Here is a 20,176-nt window from a genome sequence, read left to right as displayed (position 1 = left end):
TACCGTTAGGTAAGTGGTATAAAGAAACTGGCAGCCATTGTAACAGTAGAGTTCAGTCAAGTTAAGTTCAGTTCAACATTTTCGGTGGAGTGCGGGTATTCGTAACGAAATTTTTCTATTTTCACGCGACTAGAAGTGCTCTCGTTATGAAAAATGTGTTAATAAGGTAAATGTTCTGATTGTTATTCTTCCCGAACTCTATCCGTCGCAGATCCTGTCAAGAAAAGATTTCCATTTCTCAATGCTCTCTCTTTCTCTCTCTCTCTCTCTCTCTCTCTCTCTCTCTCTCTCTCTCTCTTTCCTTTATTCTCTGTCGCACTTTCAGCAAACGGTGAAATCCAGAGGCATGGTAGCTACATTAAATTTGCGTGATTTGGCTAATTTTTCATCAAAAACATCACAATCTCTCCATGTGTGATCGATTTAAACGTAAATCTTTGGTGCATCCAAGCGTAGGAGTAGGAAAAAATCAATAGGAACTGTTAGTTGAAATTTAGAGTTTTGGTTCTTTTGTAGCAAGCTCCAGATTTTATTATATAAATAGATGCAGCACAATGCCAATTATTTTATTAACCCGATGGCGTAAAGCAATTTCTTAAGTCAGCACTCTCTGAAACATATAATGTTTTTGCTCTTGATTTTTCTTACTGGGTGAAAGTGAAATTTGTTGAGTTGACCAAATGATGCAAATTAGGCAATTCCGTCTGGACTTTCCCGCAAAAATTCCACCGCTCTATGCTGTCTTGAAATTATTTGTTTTGTGAATTTTGTGTCAATATTTAGAGTTCATTCTTCTTCTGTTTATAAAACATTAAAACTGTCAATGCATATATTTATCTGAATTTTGTTGTTGCTACAAATTTGGACATTTATGAAATTATTGCAACATCTCTCAAAATTGTTTAACTTGTGTTACAGTGCACTCTCTACTGTCATTTTGACAAGGACTTGCTGCATTTAGTTCCTGACAACGCTTCAGGATGACATCGGCCAAGTCAAAGGAGATAGCAGACGAGTATATCTCGTCTCTATCTGATCTAACAATCAACAGCAAACCCTTAATTAACATGCTAACCATGTTGGCCGAAGATAATATGGAACATGCACCTGCAATAGTAGAAGCAGTTGAGAATCATCTACAAAAGGTTACTTATCCTCTATGGTTATACCTAAAGGAAAAATTAACTTAGCATTTTTAAAACTAGCTGTGTAATCGAATTTGTTTTAATTATCATTCACTATAAAATGTTCATATTTTTCACATTAGAATAGGATTGATAACAGAAGGAGAGAAAATGACAAAAGAAAGAAATATTAATGTAATTATCTTCATGCGTGGATTATTTAGTGTACTACATAAAGGACAAAATAAATAGATTAGTATAATTAATACATTTACTGTCTAATGTTAAAAAGCATTGGTCTGTGATAAATATTTATATATACTAGTATTACAAGAAATTGCAAAAATAGTTTTTTTTAACACGTTGGAAAGGATGATAAATGTATTAATGATTGTATGATTACCAGACTTACTACTGTATGAGCGTTAAAAAAATGTCTCATTTTTGTGATAATGCTCATTATTATGAATATACCATGATATCATAGAAATAAAGTACTCTTTTACAACATTGACTTCCAAACTACTATCATTTGTTTACAAACATCTATGTCTTCTCTTTCTCCAAAATTTTAACCTGAGTATCAGTATTTTGAAATTAAAGAGAAAATACTAACAGATAATAGCGTTACCTGTAAGAATTAAAATTTTTAAATTGAAATGTGTATGAAGAATGTTCATACATGCTCTGATTATGGTATAAGAGGATGTTATTTTACTAGCGAGGCGATGGTGCAATGGAGAAATATAACTCTTTATCCATTTTCAATCATTAATATACTACCCATCATTGGATTAGGTGAGAAGCGACATCAAGCTACCTGTACTTTATCTCATCGATTCAATTGTCAAGAATGTTAATGGTGCATATCTAAGTCTCTTCACACATAACATTGTGAATACTTTTTGTGGAGTTTTTGAGAAGGTAATAAATTTTTTAACTATACAACAATTTAAAATATGAAAGAAAGCAACAATCTTTCGTCAGTGTCTCCATTTTGTAATAATTTATTCAGTAATCAAATTGCTTGTGCAAAGCGAAAAAGGTATGATTGTCTTACAGCTATAGTTGCTATAAGATAATTGTTCCATCAATAAAAGTTTATTGAACTTTTCTTCTTTGGTTTGTTGCTCTCTAGGCTTCGGTTATATTGCTTATGTTATAAATAAACTTTAGTACGTACAATGAAAAAAATAACGATTTATTCTATCTATTTAGGTGGATGAAAATACAAGGGCCAGCATGTGGAGGTTGAGACAGACTTGGAATGACGTATTTCCTGCAAAGAAACTTTTTACCTTAGATGTAAGAGTTAATGGAATTGATCCTGCATGGCCAATTACACCAATTACATCTTCAGGATCAATACACGTTAATCCCCGATTTTTGCCAAGGGTAAATCTTGATTTAATTTTATTAAAAAGTAATCCATACATCGAAATTAATTTGCTTCTTTTCAAAAACTATAGCCACAAGCAGCGCCCGCTATAGTCACGCCGATAGTTCCTTCTGTAAAGTTACCGCCTGGCGAGCCTGTTTCGACGACAGAAGCTGTAATGAGAGAGCAGCTATTAAAGAAACAAAAGGAATTGCTTGAGTTACAGAAAAAGAAGATAGAATTAGAATTAATGCAGGCTAAAGCCAGCTTGGAACAACAGCAAAGGCAGCTCGATAAGCAAGTGGGCAACATAAAGACGGACACGGTAAATATCAGTGGAATTGATTATTAGAATCAATATGCTCTTAGGAGACTATAATCTAATAATTATTCATGGGTTCAGGTTGTGACTACGACGGCAGCTATCACGGCGACCACGGAAACCGCTAGTTCAGGAAAAACTGCCGTTGCACCTGTTACAAATCCAACAACAAAACCGGTAACGAAACAGGTAAACTTTGATCTAAATAAGTGAGATACTTTAAAGGAGTTAGTCAAAAGAAATGTAATATTTCTATGATTTGTTTAGTTCCCTGCTGCAACGGCCTCTTTATTGAAGAACGTAGGTGCCAATAATGGACCAAGGATCGCGCCAGCCAGCAGTATAGCAGTAGCATCCGCAAGGCCAGTATCCCGTGATCCTCGGCTGAAAACTTCATTACCCTCTCAGGAATCTCCAACATCCTTGGCAGAACTCCAGCGAACGTCAACAAATCAGAAGGACTCTAGTCGTGACGGTCAAGCGCAGCTAGCATCAAGCATAAACACTGTACTTTCAGATCAATTAAAACAGCAGTTACTTTCGAAACAGGCTGTGACTAGCACTATCAACAAGCCTTCGACAAATAATTCCGGGCCCGATGCTCCGGCAATAAGCACTAGTAATAACAATAATGCTGATACGAACCTCAATAAAAGCTTTAGTGGAAACGCAAATAAAGATGCTGTCTCGCATCGACCAAACCAAAAGAAAGACCCTCGATTGTCTAGTAATAGTAGCGGTAATCTTAGTAGTTCCAAGACTCAAGGTCATGCTAGTAATAATACGGCGTTAGGAAACAGGGGAAGTGGAGAAAAGTCGAAAAGTTCTTCACGAACTTTTTCGACAGAGAAATCCACTTCCTCAAAGTCCTCGCACCGAAAATTGGGTAACAAGTCTCGGTCAAAGCAGCCACAAACGTTGCCGAATAAGGTACCGAAACTCGATAGGGACGCAAGTCCGGTTAGGTCAAAGTCTCGTGAAAAGGACAGCGGCGACAGCTCGCCGTCCTCGCGTACTTCCCCTCAATCCTCGTCCCAATCCAAAAGTCGCAAGAAGAGCAATAAGTCGAGAAAAAGAACCCCCAGTCCGCCATATAGAATCCCCAGGCGTAGCGAATCCAAGTCAAACTCGAATACTTCCGGAGGTCTAACCGAGGAAGAGCAGTCAGGCTCGTTGATAGTCTCTCCGCCTCATCCTCCGGCTTTTAAAGAGATCAGACCCAACGCCAGGCAGCGAAATTATGTAAGGAGGAACAAAGATGATAGTCTCAGTCCTGAAAATTCTCCAAGTACTGCTAGTCAGGCTGCCGACCAAAGTTTTGAAGCCTTTAATAAGGATGAGGATCTCAGGGCGACACTTCCAGTACCTCCTATTTCCTCTGCTGTTGCTGCTCTTACTGAAAAAAGTAAGTCACTACTAAAAAACTTGATATTTCATTACTCATAAATGTTTCTCCATTCTTTGTGAATATTGTATATTCTGAAAATATTTCAATTAACCTTGTAAACTATATTCCTCTTACTCAACACTTCAAACGTTCCCAATACTCTGTGAATCATTATACTTTGATTCTTTTTCAGAAGAAGATTTAGATCTCCGAATATTACCAGCTGTTAATACTAATAAAAGACATAGTTCCGAACATGTAGAATCCACCGTCAAGAAGTCGAAAGCGGAAAAGTTCGATGCGTAAGTAAAATTTATTCATACTTATGTACTTAGTATAATTGAAATACCTAATTTGCTTTAAAATAAGTAACTGTTCATTGTGGATTTAAAAGGGATTATTTTTACAGCTTGTTTGGTAACGAGGATGTGGACTTACGTACTTTGACTAATCCAAAGGCTGGTAGACCACCGACACCGCCGCCACCAGTAATTTCTGGCGAAGATGGCAAGGATAGTTGGGCGAAATTAAAAACACCAACGAAAGGAGATAGAGAGAATAAATCAAGTAATACTGAAGAAAAACGTGAAAGGGATCGTAACAGGGATAGACTGGGTAGGTTAAGATTATACAATAAACTTCCTGACGATCCTAAAGAACGACGGAGAACTTTATCAAGCGAAGATCAAGATCCCAGATCAAGCAGAAGAGGTCGCGATGACAAACCAGACAGAAACGAGGATAGAAATATTGAGATTATTATGAAACAAGCAGCTGAACAATTGAATCAGGGCTCCATTACGAAAACACAATATAATACGTTAATTCAAGAAGTTTTGCACATGAGCGAGGATAGAAAATTAAAAGCAGCCCAAAGGAAAGAAAAAGAAACAGGTTCGATAGTATGGGAAAAAGGTTTGGACATTGATAGAGGCTCTGGCTTTAATTCGAATGATAATGATTCAATGAGAAATAAGGATCATTCAATGCAAAGGAACGTAAATGGGCCTAGATGGCAAAATCAGGCCTGGCAGCAACCTGGACCTTGGGCACATCCTCCTTTTGCCGGCCCCCAAGGTCACTACAATTCAGATTTTAGGCCCATGGGTCCTTGGCAGAATCCTAGACACTTTGGACCCATGCGACCAGATTACCAATATCATGGAGGATTCAACCACAACATAGGACCAAATCCAAGAATAGTACATAGTCTGATGGGACCGATGGGTCCCAGTGGGCCTCTCATATCGAACTTATTGCAGAATGGCCCAGTTGGTCCTATAAATCTCCCCAATTCAGCTATGCCACTCCCTGGAATAAATGGTCCAGGAATGATGATGAACAATGGTCCTATCAATAATATAATGTCCAGCAGCAATCTCTCTTCAATACCTACTAGAAATGTCGATGTTGAAGAGCCTGATGTTGAATATACTAAGACACATGATAATAATGTGCTGAATAGAGAACTACCGCCTCCAGATCCTAAGCTACTGGAAGAAATCGCCCTTGATACGATGAAATCTATTAATATTGACAATATTCCTAGAGAAATTAGGTATTATGGTGAGACTGGAGTGGTATTCATGCACTGGAATGATCCCAGAGAGATCGGATTCCAGGATGGTATTCGTCGAATTTTAATTGATGACAAAGATACGATAGTTTGTGCATTTAATGATCAGTATAAGGAATTTAAATATGACGGAGAAGTTCATAGGTATGTCAAAAATTTATAATTTATTTTGTTTAGATAGAAATAGAGGTATTAATTGCTATGGAATTTTCCTAGGATAAGATTAGGAGCACCTACAAGAGAATTGTACGTTGATGACAGGTGGTATGAATGTTACTTTGGTGGTATGCCAGTAATGGTAGACCTTGGTGGTAAAAAAGTTAGTGTAAAATTAGAAGGACCACCACCCCAAGTTAAGATCGGCCTTGTCGAAAGAACTGATCTGGTCATAGCTAAAATCAACCTTATAATTAATGCTAGAAATATGGTCCCTGTGTTTTTGGATGCTAAACCACAAATGTAAGTTATTTTTTTATCAAGTATATGTGTGTTAAGAATATTTTTATTATTTTTACTCCTAGGCATATATTTTCTGTTTGTATTTTAGGTTTGAAATTGAAGGTACACCATTCACACTAGAATTCATAGATGCCTTGCAAACAGTTCTGATAAATGGGCGTCCATTCGAAGTTGAATTTGGAGGCTTACCCAAGCCAATACACATCAGAGATAAAAAGCATTTCATTAGATTCTCGATTCTACCACGAAATGTACGTCCAGGATATGTAAAAATCAAGGGGATGAGAGGCGAAGAGCCAAAAGATGCTTCACCTACTCCACCTATAACGCAACAAAAAACAAAAACTGAGTCAACACCAACAACTTTCCCAACAATTGAGCCAGAGTCCAATTCGCAAGATGCTTCCGATATTACTTCAACGACAAAACCTGGTAAGTGTATCGTTCTAACTTATCAAAATGACCGAAATAGTTATCTTATAAATTTTGTTGTTTGTAACATTATTATTTTAGATCTACAATTAGACATGCTATCGTCCGTGTTACCTTCAGCAATGGCTCCTGCATCTGGTTTATCGTATCAGGCGGAACCTGTTGAAAATCCACCCCCTGTTGTGCCAACTTTGTCTCTACCGCTCAATATGACTGAGCTATTCCAAAGATTAGTCGAAACTGGCATAGTACCAAGTCTTGGAGAACAAAAGAAGCAGCAAGAGGAAGAGGAAAAGAAAGAGCCGGAAATTATTCCTGTTTCGTTTGAGAAACAGGAAACGCTTAGAGTTAAACAGCCAGCAATGGTTACTGCTTTGTACAGTGGAATGCAATGCAGTTCCTGTGGTGCAAGATTTGCACCTGAGTTAGCTACCCGTTATAGCCATCACTTGGATTGGCATTTTAGACAAAATAGACGAGAAAGAGACTCTGCTAGAAAAGCACATTCCAGGCCATGGTATTATGACGTTAGTGACTGGATACAATTTGAAGAAATTGAAGATTTGGAAGATAGAGGTATTTGTTGAATTGCTTTACCAATTAAAATATATACATTAAACATACTCAAATATTTTATTTCAGCTCAAAGTTGGTTTGAAACTGAAAAGCAAACTGCAGAAACCGAAGGAGTGGCGACGGATGACTCTCCACAAGAAGCAATGCAACCAAGCGTCCCAACAGGATCTGATGAGGACGCTTCGTGTCATGTGTGCCATGATGCTTTTGAACAATTTTATAATGAAGAGAAAGAAGAGTGGCATCTGAGGCCAACGCTTCATTTTGAAGGAAAAAATTTTCATCCATTATGTCTTGAAGATTATAAGGTTAGTAGTTAAGTTAATGCTCAATTATAACCGCTTATTAACTTTTTCTTTGAATATTTGATGAATTCTTTTCAATTTCTTGCATTCGTATAGGAAAAGAGTCTTGCGGTATGTTCTTTCGTTGAATTTTTACTAGACAAACAGTTGCACAATTAATATTTTTATGCACGTAAAATGAATTGGGTCGTTTGTCCATTGTCTAAAAGTCATATAATAATTGCCCTTAATTTTTACAGCGATCTTTGGAAAAATCGGCGTTATCTCTAGAGGAAACATTAGGAGAAATGGAAGAAGAAAAGAAGAACGAGACAGATGAAAACATTAAAGATTTGAGTGTTATAGAAGAAAGTAAATTCGAAAATGTAGAGGATACGAAAGAATTAATAGATGAGGAAGAAAAGATAGAAACTGAAGAAAATACAGACATGCAAAATGCAGAGGATACTGAGGAGAAGCTGGAGGATTCGTTTGAACAAGATAATAAAGATCTGACAATTTTAGAAGAAGTAAAATGCATAGAAAAGGAAAAAATTGAAGTTCATCTGGACGATGAAGAGTCGAATGCTGAAGAAGAGTCAGAAACAACAACGAAAGAAAATGACGATGAAACTAGCCAAAATACAAACTTGAATTTATCATTTGAAAATATCAAAATTAAAGAGGAGCCAGTTGATCAAGAGGAGGAGCAGGAAATGCAGTTCGATTTCTCCAATGTAGAAATTAAGGATGAGCCTGTTGATCCCGAACCAGGTATAGTTTCCTTTAATATTTATTTGCTTATTTGATTATTTAAAATTAGCTTAAGCGTATGCCAATAAAGTAAAGCATGAATTAACTCAATGTCATTTTTCGTTTTAGATCCTGATGAAAGCATAGTGAGCGAACCTGCTACAGTGGATACTACTTATGCAGCGGTAAAAAGTTCTATTGATGGCAACGTGGAATTAGAATCGGCTCCTGCAAATATCCTCGCAGCCCCATCGCGAATAAAAATTAATATAACGAAGCCATTAACAAGTAAAGAACCTGAGTCAGAACCGAAAGAGAAACCTATTGTTAAAAATCCTGTAGAGGAAACTGAGAAACCTTTAGTTCCCTCCTCCATTAAGCCTGCGCTACAAAGTAAAAAGTTGTCAGTTCTTCCGCCCGTTGAGAAGGGAGAAGAACTTTCTGGACTTTGCACGATCATGTAAATAAATTGTAAAATATTTTGCGTGTGAATATGATTAAGCCAAGAAGAAAATTAAGTAAACGAGGAATTCGTTCGTTGAAACAATTCCTCGTTTTCTTAAAACAAATGATGAAATGAATGATTTAATGTAAATAGATTAATAAGGATTGTGTACATTTGCATATCGTGTGTGAATATACATATGTACAACTCTTACGGTCCGATATGTAATTGTTATCGTCACATTTTTTAATCAAGTGATTTGCGCTTAACGCAGTTTTAGGTTTGAATGTGAGACGAGATATTATTTTATATACTACATACCGCGTCGTAAGAGTGAAGAATGCTGCGAGAGTGCATGATTTTCTTTTTAGAAAGAAAGTTGTAAATAATGACAGAATTAGTTAATGGTAAACCAGTGAAATAGCATTCCCAGTAGTTTCTGTGCAGTTTTCTTGGCGCTTAGATCAGTGCTTCGAAAAATATTTGCACAAAAGCTTTGGAAAAATTTTTCGTACAATTTGTACCAAACGCGAAAGATACAAAGATGCTCTGAATATTTTGTAGTATGGACCTTTAATTTTATCAAAATTCTTAAAACTGAGGCAAACAGAACTGTGGTCTTTGTGAGTGCTTCATCGTGAATGGTGCACATCGACTCAGTTGTTAAAAATGTACAAATTGTGATATAAGTGTACATATTCGTAATGGTAGAATCGTAGCGACGATCTATTGAATAAGCCGAAAATACTATTAGAAAGACATTATTTTGTTGTATAAAAGAAATTTGTTGATCATTCACGATTGGATTTTTTGGGTGGCTTATTTATCATCACCTTTTTACATCACCCTTTTTAGAATGCCCTTTAAAGCTAGAACGGCTGGAAGGTAAAATTTCACATTTCAGCTTTCACCAATAAATGTGGACATTAAAAACTAAATATCGACTAATAAAGTTATTCTAATTATCTAATACTGGATTTCCTTATTATGCATTCTTAAAATAAAAATAATTTAAAAAAAAAGTTGAGTTTTCTTTAATGTCCTTTCCTTATCTCAAACCATCTCTTATAGTTTTTATGCAAAAATGAAGTGAGTTAGAGAAGATGAATTTATTCTTCCTGTAAGAGCCTTTATATGAAAATTTAATTCATTTATCATTTAAATGGCTCATCATATTAAATTAGTTAGGGTCTAATAAAGCACACAGCAGCCCTGAAAACTTTATTCATAATCTGCAATTATGAGGCCACCTTGGAAATGGTATGGTATCTTTGATATTGGGAATACCAAAGATACATTGTAAAAGTCTTTCAAATCCCATTCCAAAGCCTCCAGTAGGTACATTGCCATATTTTCTCAGTTGCAAATACCACTGAAATCTAGGGCTTGATGGTAGTTTTAGTTTTAATTTATCATAGTCATCTTCGCGTAAACTACCACCAATTAATTCTCCTACATCTGGTACTAGAAGATCCATTGCTGCAACCTTTCAAACATTTTTATAAAAATGCATTTATACCTTTTAAACTTATCATTATGTCATTTTTTACATACCTTAGTCGAGTCATCTTTACATTCTTTCATGTAAAAGGACTTAATTTCTTTAGGCCAATTAATAATAAAAATTGGAATATTGCCATGGTGTTTTACTAAAAATAACTCATGTTCTTTAGAAAGAGCATTCCCATATTTTGCTGAAACCTCTAGTTTATCATGATTATTTTTTAAAATTGTAATGGCTTCATCATATGTTAGGCATATGAAATCTTTATCTAACCATGTAACTTTTGGAGCATTTATATTTAACAAATCAGCTTCTCCAAATTCTATAATATCTCTAACAATGTTTTTTAAGAGTATTTCTGTTTCTTGAGTTATCTCTTCAAGCTGTGTAATAAATGCTATTTCTGCTTCTATCATATAAAATTCATTCAAATGAAATCTTGAAGTAGAATTTTCAGCTCTGAATGTGGGTCCAAATGTATATACTTTTGTAAGAGCTCTGAAATACATTTGCTTAGAATTTTATTAAATACTTTAAAATAAAGGAGAGTTTAATATTTAACCACCTTGCAGCTGCTTCCAATTGCAGCTGACCTGATACTGTAAGGTAAGCAATGCAATTAAAAAATGATTCCTCCTCAGGAATTCCTTGTGTTTTCATACTCTTAAGCAGTTGTTTGGATTCTGGTTTGACAATAAATGTTTCCCCAGCACCCTCACAATCATTAGATGTCAAAATTGGAGTGTGTATATTAATAAAGCCCCTATTTCTTAAATGGTGATCAATAGTTGCAGTAGCTAAATTACGTAGTCTTAATAAACTAGAGAACTCTTTAGTCTTAGGCCTTAAATGTAAATATTGGCGAGTGTACTCAGAAGGCATTGCTTTTTTAGTTGAAAAAGGATACTCCCCATCAGCAATATTACCTGCACCAATTACAGACACATTACTCGCGTGTAATTCTAGTCTATTATTTGGAGCTATGCCTATTTCTCCTTCAGCCTTTAGACTACAACCAGTACTTAAATTATTAGGTTTTATTGGCTTAGGTATAACAATTTGCAAAGAGCCAGGGCCTGATCCATCTGTTATTTCAACAAAAATATTCTCTTTCATCTTTCGAACTGTTCTCACCCATCCCTGTATAAACAGTTTAAATTAGTCAAAAAATCAATTTCTACATAACCAGTGTTCACAAGTGATCTTCGGTGTTGCCAGAATTACTATAAATCGTAATTCATACACAATTATATTAATATCAGGTAAAAATTACAAAACGTAGCTAACCTTTACTTTAACCTCTTTGCCAACTTCATCCTTAAAATTGGTTTCTGTGATTTTTGGAATATAATGTATGTTACACTTATTACAATTAGCCTTTAAAAACAACCTAAGTCGGCACAGAGAATACATAGCGAATAAATTCTATAATATCGTGAGAATAAAGCAGTACATACATACGCACATACATACTACTACGAATAAAAACAATTTTACAAGATGGAGTCCGATTATCAAATATTTAAGCCGCCATATTAATACGAAACTGATGTTCAACGTAATTTAATAAAACTAGAGTCAGCTATGTAAAAAAGCATTTCTTAGAATTTCGTTATAACTTTTAATGACCTGTAAAATAGATTCTTACATAACTGAACAAATTTGTAATATGTCCAATATAAACAGGACCCGAGGAATTGTAATATTTGTGTGTGATCTAAAAGTATTCGTGGATTTTCGTTAAAAATCGGTTCCAAGGGTTCCAACTGGCTCCGTTATTCATAGTGTCCATTGGCTGCTTTGGCATTCGATTCCATTCATGTCATTACCGCCATTGGTCGATTATTGTGATTAAATAGGGGAACAATCTAAAGGAGGGATAACCGAATTCCGCCGAATAAGGCCGATCGGAGCCGAAATGGCGATAATCAAGGCGCTATTTGCAGTTTGCCAGTTGTATTACTTGTGTTGCCAGTATTTACTTCCCTTTCTTTTCCATTCCCATTATTCCGCTTGATTCCGTAATCCGTTTCTCTTCCCCGTCTATCCGCCGGAGAGTGAACATCGCGCTTGATTATTGTAAACAGCAATTGAGAATAAACAATTTTAACACTGTGAGAGAGGTTAATTAATTGTTTTCATTGGCTTTTACAACTTAAAGAAATGGCGGTTGTAAGTGATTCGATGTTTAATTCTTGTTCTACGACGACTTTTGTGTCTTCGAATGCTTATTACGGTTACGTGCCTCCCTGTTCAACGCGAGTGGCGCAAAACAGACTCCTCGACTTCACCGGTAGTGGTTGTAGCTTAACCAACCAAATGGAAACTGATGAAGATTGTTCACCTCAGGTTAACAATTTCACATTCGCCGAGCAGAATCATCGGTTTCTCGAGCAATACGAGCAACCATCAGGACAGACGAATGCGTTAAGGAGTAGAAACCGGAAACGAGGCAACGCCGAGTCGGCATCCTCAATGTCCATCAGCCAACAGAAAAAGTTCCGGGAAGGTAGGATATTATACTTATTTTTGAATAGTCTCTATACTTTCCTTTTGCTTACGCATTCTAAACGTTTCGTTTTTTTTATTTTAATAAACTTTTCTCCCATCTGTTTGTTAAACGCTATTCGTCTGCAAAAGCTAAACTTTCGTAGGGACGCGCCAATTCTCTGTTTGTAAACTATCAGAGGTCGCTGTTTACTTTTTTCTCCGCGCGCGGCATTTCCTTTTTTTCTCAATATCAACAAGTTTATTTTCCTTCAATATTAGCATTTTAAGCAAAAAATTGTATGTGTCGTACTTTTTTTTTAAATTCCAAATATTTTGCAAATATTTACTACTTTTTGATCTATTTAATTTGGAATTCAGGAGAACTTCCTAACATATTTTAAAGTAAAAAGTTTAGTTTAAGAATTTGTGTTATGCTGCTCTATCCTCAAACTGTTGGGATATACAGCTAAACTAATGAGGCAATTAAAAAATTTGGTCTTTCAATCATGGTAAGAATTTACACATCTGGAGATACGGATGACATAGGTAATATTTTATCGAGTCAGTTGATAAGCGAGTGGATTTCGTTTCAGAGGCGGTTATAACAACCACGTTTTCTATGGTACAGGAAGCCCAAAGGACCATGGATTGGCCAAGGTGTATTATGAATCAGCACAATTACTGTTAAATAGGGACAGTAAAACACAAGAACAATTTCTAAAAAAAAATAAAAATTGCTGCCATGCAGCAGGTAACCATAATTTGATTAGTAATATGAGTAATCAATATTTACTATCATACAATGATTCTACCCCAGCCCGAAGCAGTGCAATATATGAAAAGATGCTATTCGAGACACATGGGTGTCTTATGTATCATCATCAGAGGCAGCAACAAATGGGAATTGATGCTCTTGACACAGAATTTTAATCAAAATGTTTAGAACAGGTTCCTTACCGATCATATGGTGTTCATAGTTCTAAGATAATTGTTTATTCTACATTTGTTATAAGAGTGTCATTCTATGTATGCTTAAAAAAATAAATATTTACTTTTATATATATTTTGAAGTAATCTCCTTTTTTTTCCAGGAACTTTTCAGAGCCATTTTCTTACTTTTTCATCATTTTATGTTTAATTCATATTTCTGTAATTTAAGCTAGAAGTAAATAAAAAATAATTTTTCTAATTATATCACATGTATTTCTTTTGATTTCCATGTTTCATCTCCCTCATCCCCCCTATGATCTTCATGTTTAGAAGAAGCACAAAGATTGACTGATACTTTCTTGAAACTTTATTGCGCTGTTAATCAAATAGAATTGGATTTAAAAAACTTCAAGCTATCTAACTAATAAACTTAAATAAAAATGAAAGCTTATTGGTAATTAGCAATTATCCAGTACAAGAATTTTCTGCTCTATCTTCTTCAGCTTCAGCAGTCGCACCATCTATATCTAATTGCATTTCAGTATTGTGCTGAGATAAGGTGGGAGGTAAAAGTATGGCTTCCTCCGAACTCTTGTCCTTTGTAGAATTCTAAAAACAAAAGATTTGTTATATTAAGAAACATAAAGCTGAAAGAAGAAATACAAACCTGTTGATTTTGTGATGATTCTGGCCTAGATTGATCTGCTTCAGCTAAATCTTCATTGTGCTCTGATTTTGAAGAAATGAAGTTTGATACAATAGCTCTATCTCGGAAAAATGCCTAAAATATGCAAAGATTAGACTCAAGGAAAAGTATATAAGTAGACTTTTAGACACATATACCTCAAAATGATCAACCACAGGCTGAGGAGAAGCAAATAATGGTCCTGCGGCATTGGCTCCCAAATCACTCAAAGAATTGGGTGCTTGGTTTTCCAATTCAACATGTAGCATTGATCCAACATCGGAGTCATCATCGCTGGATTGACAACTTTCACTCGCAGTTTGATCAGTAACTTCATTCTACAAGAACACATAGTAAATATACATTTCTATTAATAAATACATGAATCACGTCGTTACGTTATTTTTAAACTAACCAGGGCGGAGCTTGGTGGCTGCGAAGCCTGCAAATCGTATAAAGAACGTAACAAGGATGGCCTCAACCTCGAGTCTTCGCTGATGGTTTCAATTTCTCTCAAAATGGGTATCAAATAGTTCTGATCACTTCTGTTTGCTGATATGAGGGATATTAGCACGTCACTTAGCTCAGGACTACAATTAATTTTTCACTAGATTAGTAAATTTACCTTTTTGCCTAATTTGTGTTTGGTTAATAATCATGATACTAACTGCAAATGATGAAGTTTCAATGTACGATAGTTGTTATCATCGTTAACAGAAGACGGTAACCATCTGTAGAATGGATTTTCTTCCTCCCAAATATTATCTTGTTGCTGAGTAGCGTCGTTTGTTAAAATATTGCTACGAGCAACAGTATTCTCCCTTTCTTGTTGCTGTAAGTTGGAAGGCTGCAGCTGAAGATTCAGGGAGTATTGTGCTTCAGCTCCTGTCAATGGTAATACAGGTGTGTTGTCTATGCTTTGTTCCCGATTGCGCTTATCTTTCCTATAAAAAGATAGAACTATTAGCATACTGATAAAATTTTAAATTATAATATTGGATAAAGAAATATATACATTAGGGAACTATTAACTCCACCACTAGTAGCGTTTGGGGCAGAGACAGAACTGCCAATTGCACTTTGCCCAGCATCCGTAATGGTCTTCGCGTTTGCCGATAGTAAATTTTGTCTAGAGTAGCTGAAAAGACATACCAAATTTGTATAAGACTCTGTAAAAATTTACCTGTAAAATATTTGTTGACAGTTTGGGAGAAATCATTAAAGAAGATCAACGTTAAATGGACAGTTAGCTTCAACGAATAAAACCTTTATCACATCTTGGTTAAAAGTTAGTTTTTCGTTAGTGTATATTTTCTGTATTTTGTATCGCTAACTTTGGGTCAAACGATCTTTTACATACCCGTTTTTTACCTACCAACACATTTTCTCATTTTAGTTTCATACTCGTTAACCACAGTTTATCACAATTTGTGTGCCAAACAGCTTGAATAGGGCAGCATAGAATACAAATATAAAACGGAAAGTGCAAAGAGAGTTCGTAATTTTATTACGCAAATGATACATGAAGTTTACATATTAGAAGAGAAGAAAACGAAATAGCACATTATAGTGTCTACGGTAGAAAATGTAACAAAAGAAAATAAAAAAAAGAATATTAAAATTTTAAGAGTTGACTCTTATGGTATCTAGTTTTGTGTAAATCTCTCGGTATATTATTTTCACCACGCTACAATTATGGATTCTATTACCTTCTGAAATTGTCCCAGTAGTTATTAGCCCTATTGCCAGGTGGTACTTGGTTATTCAATTGTTGTTGATGCTGCTGAGAGCTAGCAGAAGTTGTTACAGGAATATAAGATATGGTGGGTGATGAATTTGGTAAAGAAACAAGATTAGGCAGAGATGCACTTGGCGGTAACATTGTTTCTATAGTATCGCCAAGACCATGAGAATTACGACTTAAATTTGAATTATCCTCAGAATTCTCAGCATTGCTTGTCCTTTGTGGGATTTGGGATTGTCTTATTTGCAGCTGCAAATGGTTCATAGCAGCTCGCATTGATTGTAGTTCGCGCTGTTGGGCCCATAAAAGCTGACAGCATTGCTGCAACGTTGTTCCCATCATTTGTAACTGTTGAGCTTGAGAACCAATCACTAATTGACGATAGTATTCAGTCGAACCTGTGTGAAGATTCAATTTTTATTTTATTTGATCGATGCAACCTAATTTAATGATTAAATAAATGTTAACCTTGTTGAAAATTAGGGAAGGATGGCGCAGGATATCCCAACCAATTTCCGGGAAAGTTATTATCTATTGCTACTTGAGGGCCAATATCCAATAAATTTTCTGACGTTGATACCCCGTCAATGCTCGGTTCGTTAGAACCTCCTAAGGGAAAAATAAAAATTAGTCTATTCTTAAGCTGTAACATATAACAATATTGAATAATTTAGACCTTACCTAAGGCTGTTGGCTGGGGCCAAGAATTTGCAGGTGTACCATTATGACTCAGGTGCATGTTTGAACCCCTTTGACTATTCCAATCCGCTCCCGTAGCATCTCGATTAACACCAGATAATTGACTTTGTTCCTTAAAAAGTTTCACAATTTTATTTGTCCCTCTTAGAACATTAGACTATGCTTTTTTCATTAATTTTTTTGTTCAAAGACTAGACATTTATTGTCTCTGAGATTCTTAATGTATGAACTATTTAAAACCTTTAAATACCTTTCTCATGAATTCTTCCAATTGGCGTCTTTTTAATTGCATTTGTTGGGCATCCTCAGATGTGCTATTACTTTGTTTCTTCTCAGAGCTGGAAGGTGTGTACGAGCGAGGAGGAGTTGAAGTAGGCACCATAGTCGGAATTGAATTTGAGTTGAAGGAAGTAGATGGTTGTTTTAGTCGTAAAAGCTCTGCTCGAGCAGCTTGCAACAAGACTGACTGTTCCTTCAATTCAAGTGTGACTGCCTAAAGGATTTAATTGTTTTAATTTCAGCAATTTACATGGGATACTCGTTTTTTACCTGTATGTCTTCAATCGTTGGTCTGTCGGAAGGTTTTTTAGTCTTTACCAGTGGCGATTCATCCCCATCGCTTTGCCGTTCAAACGAATTATCCAAAATATGATGCACCTGATCTTCGTTTGACTCTATTCCATTCAAATGTTCCCCATTCATTTCCAAGTCTGGTTCGGATGTTGAATCTGCACACTCTCGACCTTTTGTAGCTTCCGCCATTAAAGCTTTTAAGTGCGCTAACTGTTCTTTTAAAGCATCTAGTTCCGCGTGCTTGTCTCTTATATGGTTTTGCGACCCTTCTGAACTCTGTAAACAGCAAGATCTTATTGAATCTCCTATTTTCATGAATCAAATAACAAATTCGAAAGGTAAACGTCATTATTTGAAAGGTACATACACAGCTGCCTTTGTCGAATAATTCAACAGCTTGTAGTTCGGAAATTAAGTAATCCATTCTGTCTTTTTTGCTTTGAAGCTGGGCTACTTTTCCTCTTAAAGCTGCCGTTTCGCTTTCAAGCTGCTCAACATTATGATTATCTAATAGGCTGGGGGCGCTAGTCTGTTGTCTCAGCGCACTTTGAGCTTTGCGTGCTTCCAAAAGTCTCTCTTTCACTCTTGTTTGCATTCTGTGCAGGTAGGACTGGTGTTCTTTCAGCTGAACCAATTTTCTCTGTGATTCCCTTAATTTCTGACGTAATTGGGCCTCTCTGCTCGTGTCACCATTTTCCTCCATCTCGCTATTTTCATCATTCTGTAACAGATTATAAGCTTATGCTCACAATCACTTAATATATATTGAAATCAGTTGGTCCATGGCATATACCCTAATGTTAGAAATAGTAGAGAGGAAGTGTTCTTGTGAACTTAGTAAATCTACCAAGTGATTGAACGTTCTCATTCGATCGGATTGCTGCTCTAAGGGCTCTCCTGACTAAAAGTACATGCACTTTGTTAGTAGGTAACCAAAATTTGTTAAGCAAAGTAATGAATAACCTCAGTTGGCATCTTCTGATTATGATACAGCTCCAGTATTTTCATTAATTCCCTTTCACTTTCTTGAAGATCCTCCACCATCTTGTTCAGCTTTTTATACTAAAATTATTGATGTTTTTTAAATTTTAGAATGTTTAATTTAATTGCAATAGAATTGATTTTTTAGTACTTACCGGCTCGCTATTTATATCAAGAGAATCCATCATTGTTTTAGTCATTCTAATATATTCCCTAATTTGACTTAACTGATTTTCTGTTTGAGCCTTATCAGGCTGTTGAGATAGATACAAGTCATGTATGGTCTTCATAGAATTTAATAAGACTTCCAAATCATTTTCTGGATGACTGTAGGATGCCATTCGATCAACATTAGTTGGTTTAGTTCCTGCTACACGCTGAGGTGATTGAGTTCTGTCTGAAGGTGGACCCATTTTTTGCCAAGTGATAGAATCTTCCCTGGTGCAATTATATTGTCGACTATTTGGCAATGCTAAAAGAAAAGTTCTCATTCACTGTTTATTAATTAATAATATTTGTTCTACTTACCAAAATCAGATAGGTCTTGATAATATGAAGATGGTGCTGAAGATATTGGTCTATTATTACTGTTTTTTGCAGCTCTTATATAGTCTCGCTCGCTGACAGGTTGTAAGTCAAGCTGTAGCTAAAAATTAATATTTAAAAATGTAAGAGGAAATAATTACTAGAAGATTGAAGCTCTAGAAGAGTTTTAGTGAAACCAATGCTGATATCTGTGTCTCCACTACACGAATGTAAGATAGACTGATATGTATTCTTAGAAAAGACCACCCCACTACTCAAATTTCTAATATTAGATTAACTCCTGAAATGCTAAAAGTAGTTATAATAGTTTAACCTTTTCAATGGATATCATATTCTTTCTAAAATACCAATTGTGATAGTCCTCAGTAGAAGAGGCTTTTCTAGATAGATAAATGTATTACCAAATTGTTAGAATGTTGTGCGTGACCATGATAGGAGCGTATCGTTTGAACTTGTTGAAAGGCTGCTGATCTTTCTCTGTTTCTATCACTTCTTCTGTTACTTTTAGGAAGAGTTCCAGTGTTCCTTGGCCCATCATTGTTTCCAGGAGACATACTTCTTTTTTTTTTATTATTGCTACTCACTTTCACAGAGCACAATTGAAAAAGACTAGCCTTAATTGCAATTATTACAAAATTGTATAAATTATAAAAAGCTATTGGCTTCTAGTTCTGTATACATCTTAAAAAAATATATTTTAGAGAAATGGAGAAATATTGGAGGAAAAAATTTATAGGACAGTTATAGTAATATCTATGTAAAGATGAGCATAATTCCTTAAAAAGAAGTATGTACGTCTACACGTGGCTTACGTCAAAGAAACTGGCAGTTTAATGAATTATAGTTAATACTATAAATAAAGTTGTGCCATTGACGTATTTGTTACGAGAGTTACGAAAATATACAATCTGCCTTTTCTGACAACTATTCTTCAATTCACTCACTATAGATTGCTTTTGCTAGTGCTGCGCTGCTATAGTGATGTCGAATGGCTTTACACGACACAGCGCGCATGCGTCGCCTAAACATTTTAAATTAAACTGCTATATTTACCAAATTGTACGTACAGATACAACAATGAAAAAATATTAAGTTATTCTATGTGGGAAAAAGAACAGTTAAATAAAAAACATAAATTTGTCATAAACAATGCGTTCATATTTTGCATATATGTGTCATAAAACATTTATCGGCCTACTGCAGGTACAGATATAAACCAGTCTTTATCTCTGGTTTTCAATACGGTATAAAATATTTTAAAGATAACTTTTACTTTATTATTGCTATA

At 35.4% G+C, this 20,176-nt stretch overlaps 4 protein-coding genes across 9 annotated transcripts; 2 read left to right on the top strand and 2 right to left on the bottom strand.

Annotated features, from left to right (window-relative positions):
* The first annotated feature begins 17 nt into the window (after positions 1–17).
* Positions 18–9,705, top strand: LOC136777395 (pre-mRNA cleavage complex 2 protein Pcf11-like). 4 transcript variants are annotated; one of them, XM_066733646.1, is made up of 16 exons: positions 18–166; positions 919–1,145; positions 1,923–2,048; positions 2,343–2,519; positions 2,594–2,827; positions 2,906–3,013; positions 3,092–4,229; positions 4,408–4,513; positions 4,621–5,931; positions 6,004–6,246; positions 6,335–6,678; positions 6,760–7,254; positions 7,321–7,562; positions 7,656–7,670; positions 7,799–8,312; positions 8,421–9,705. In XM_066733646.1, the coding sequence occupies exons 2-16, from the start codon at positions 981–983 to the stop codon at positions 8,753–8,755; spliced, it is 5,553 nt and encodes a 1,850-aa protein (XP_066589743.1). In that variant the 5' UTR covers positions 18–166; positions 919–980; the 3' UTR covers positions 8,756–9,705. The 4 variants fall into 4 exon arrangements, with proteins under 4 accessions (XP_066589743.1, XP_066589741.1, XP_066589744.1 ...); XM_066733644.1 differs by having other exon boundaries at positions 4,405–4,513; XM_066733645.1 differs by lacking the exon at positions 18–166 and adding an exon at positions 194–481 and having other exon boundaries at positions 4,405–4,513.
* A 146-nt stretch (positions 9,706–9,851) lies between these two features.
* Positions 9,852–11,883, bottom strand: AsnRS-m (asparagine--tRNA ligase, mitochondrial). Its single transcript, XM_066733648.1, has 4 exons — positions 11,528–11,883; positions 10,806–11,380; positions 10,291–10,738; positions 9,852–10,222 (listed from the first exon to the last, which is right to left on the bottom strand). The coding sequence occupies exons 1-4, from the start codon at positions 11,651–11,653 to the stop codon at positions 9,962–9,964; spliced, it is 1,410 nt and encodes a 469-aa protein (XP_066589745.1). The 5' UTR covers positions 11,654–11,883; the 3' UTR covers positions 9,852–9,961.
* A 325-nt stretch (positions 11,884–12,208) lies between these two features.
* On the top strand, positions 12,209–13,791 carry LOC136777397 (uncharacterized). 2 transcript variants are annotated; one of them, XM_066733650.1, is made up of 3 exons: positions 12,209–12,749; positions 13,359–13,481; positions 13,548–13,791. In XM_066733650.1, exons 1-3 carry the CDS (start codon positions 12,404–12,406, stop codon positions 13,658–13,660), a joined length of 582 nt encoding a protein of 193 aa, XP_066589747.1. In that variant the 5' UTR covers positions 12,209–12,403; the 3' UTR covers positions 13,661–13,791. The 2 variants fall into 2 exon arrangements, with proteins under 2 accessions (XP_066589747.1, XP_066589746.1); XM_066733649.1 differs by having other exon boundaries at positions 12,213–12,749; positions 13,359–13,791.
* Positions 13,792–13,947: 156 nt separating this feature from the next.
* LOC136777387 (putative leucine-rich repeat-containing protein DDB_G0290503) lies at positions 13,948–19,836 on the bottom strand. Of its 2 annotated transcripts, XM_066733631.1 has the most exons (17): positions 19,290–19,836; positions 18,871–18,988; positions 18,498–18,814; positions 18,325–18,423; positions 18,155–18,262; positions 17,729–18,082; positions 17,338–17,637; positions 17,039–17,281; positions 16,771–16,900; positions 16,558–16,698; positions 16,055–16,487; positions 15,361–15,483; positions 15,014–15,289; positions 14,761–14,935; positions 14,504–14,683; positions 14,328–14,441; positions 13,948–14,269 (listed from the first exon to the last, which is right to left on the bottom strand). In XM_066733631.1, exons 1-17 carry the CDS (start codon positions 19,440–19,442, stop codon positions 14,126–14,128), a joined length of 3,408 nt encoding a protein of 1,135 aa, XP_066589728.1. In that variant the 5' UTR covers positions 19,443–19,836; the 3' UTR covers positions 13,948–14,125. The 2 variants fall into 2 exon arrangements, with proteins under 2 accessions (XP_066589728.1, XP_066589729.1); XM_066733632.1 differs by lacking the exon at positions 18,155–18,262 and having other exon boundaries at positions 13,949–14,269.
* Between the last annotated feature and the right edge of the window lie 340 nt (positions 19,837–20,176).

Source organism: Prorops nasuta, unplaced genomic scaffold (assembly GCF_024137725.1).
Source record: "Prorops nasuta isolate Cenicafe-Biocafe unplaced genomic scaffold, Cenicafe_Pnas_1.2 PNAS00011, whole genome shotgun sequence".
NCBI classification, from domain to species: Eukaryota; Metazoa; Arthropoda; class Insecta; order Hymenoptera; family Bethylidae; genus Prorops; species Prorops nasuta.
Note: the sequence above shows the minus strand (reverse complement) of the source record. Positions and strands in the feature narration are given on the sequence as shown.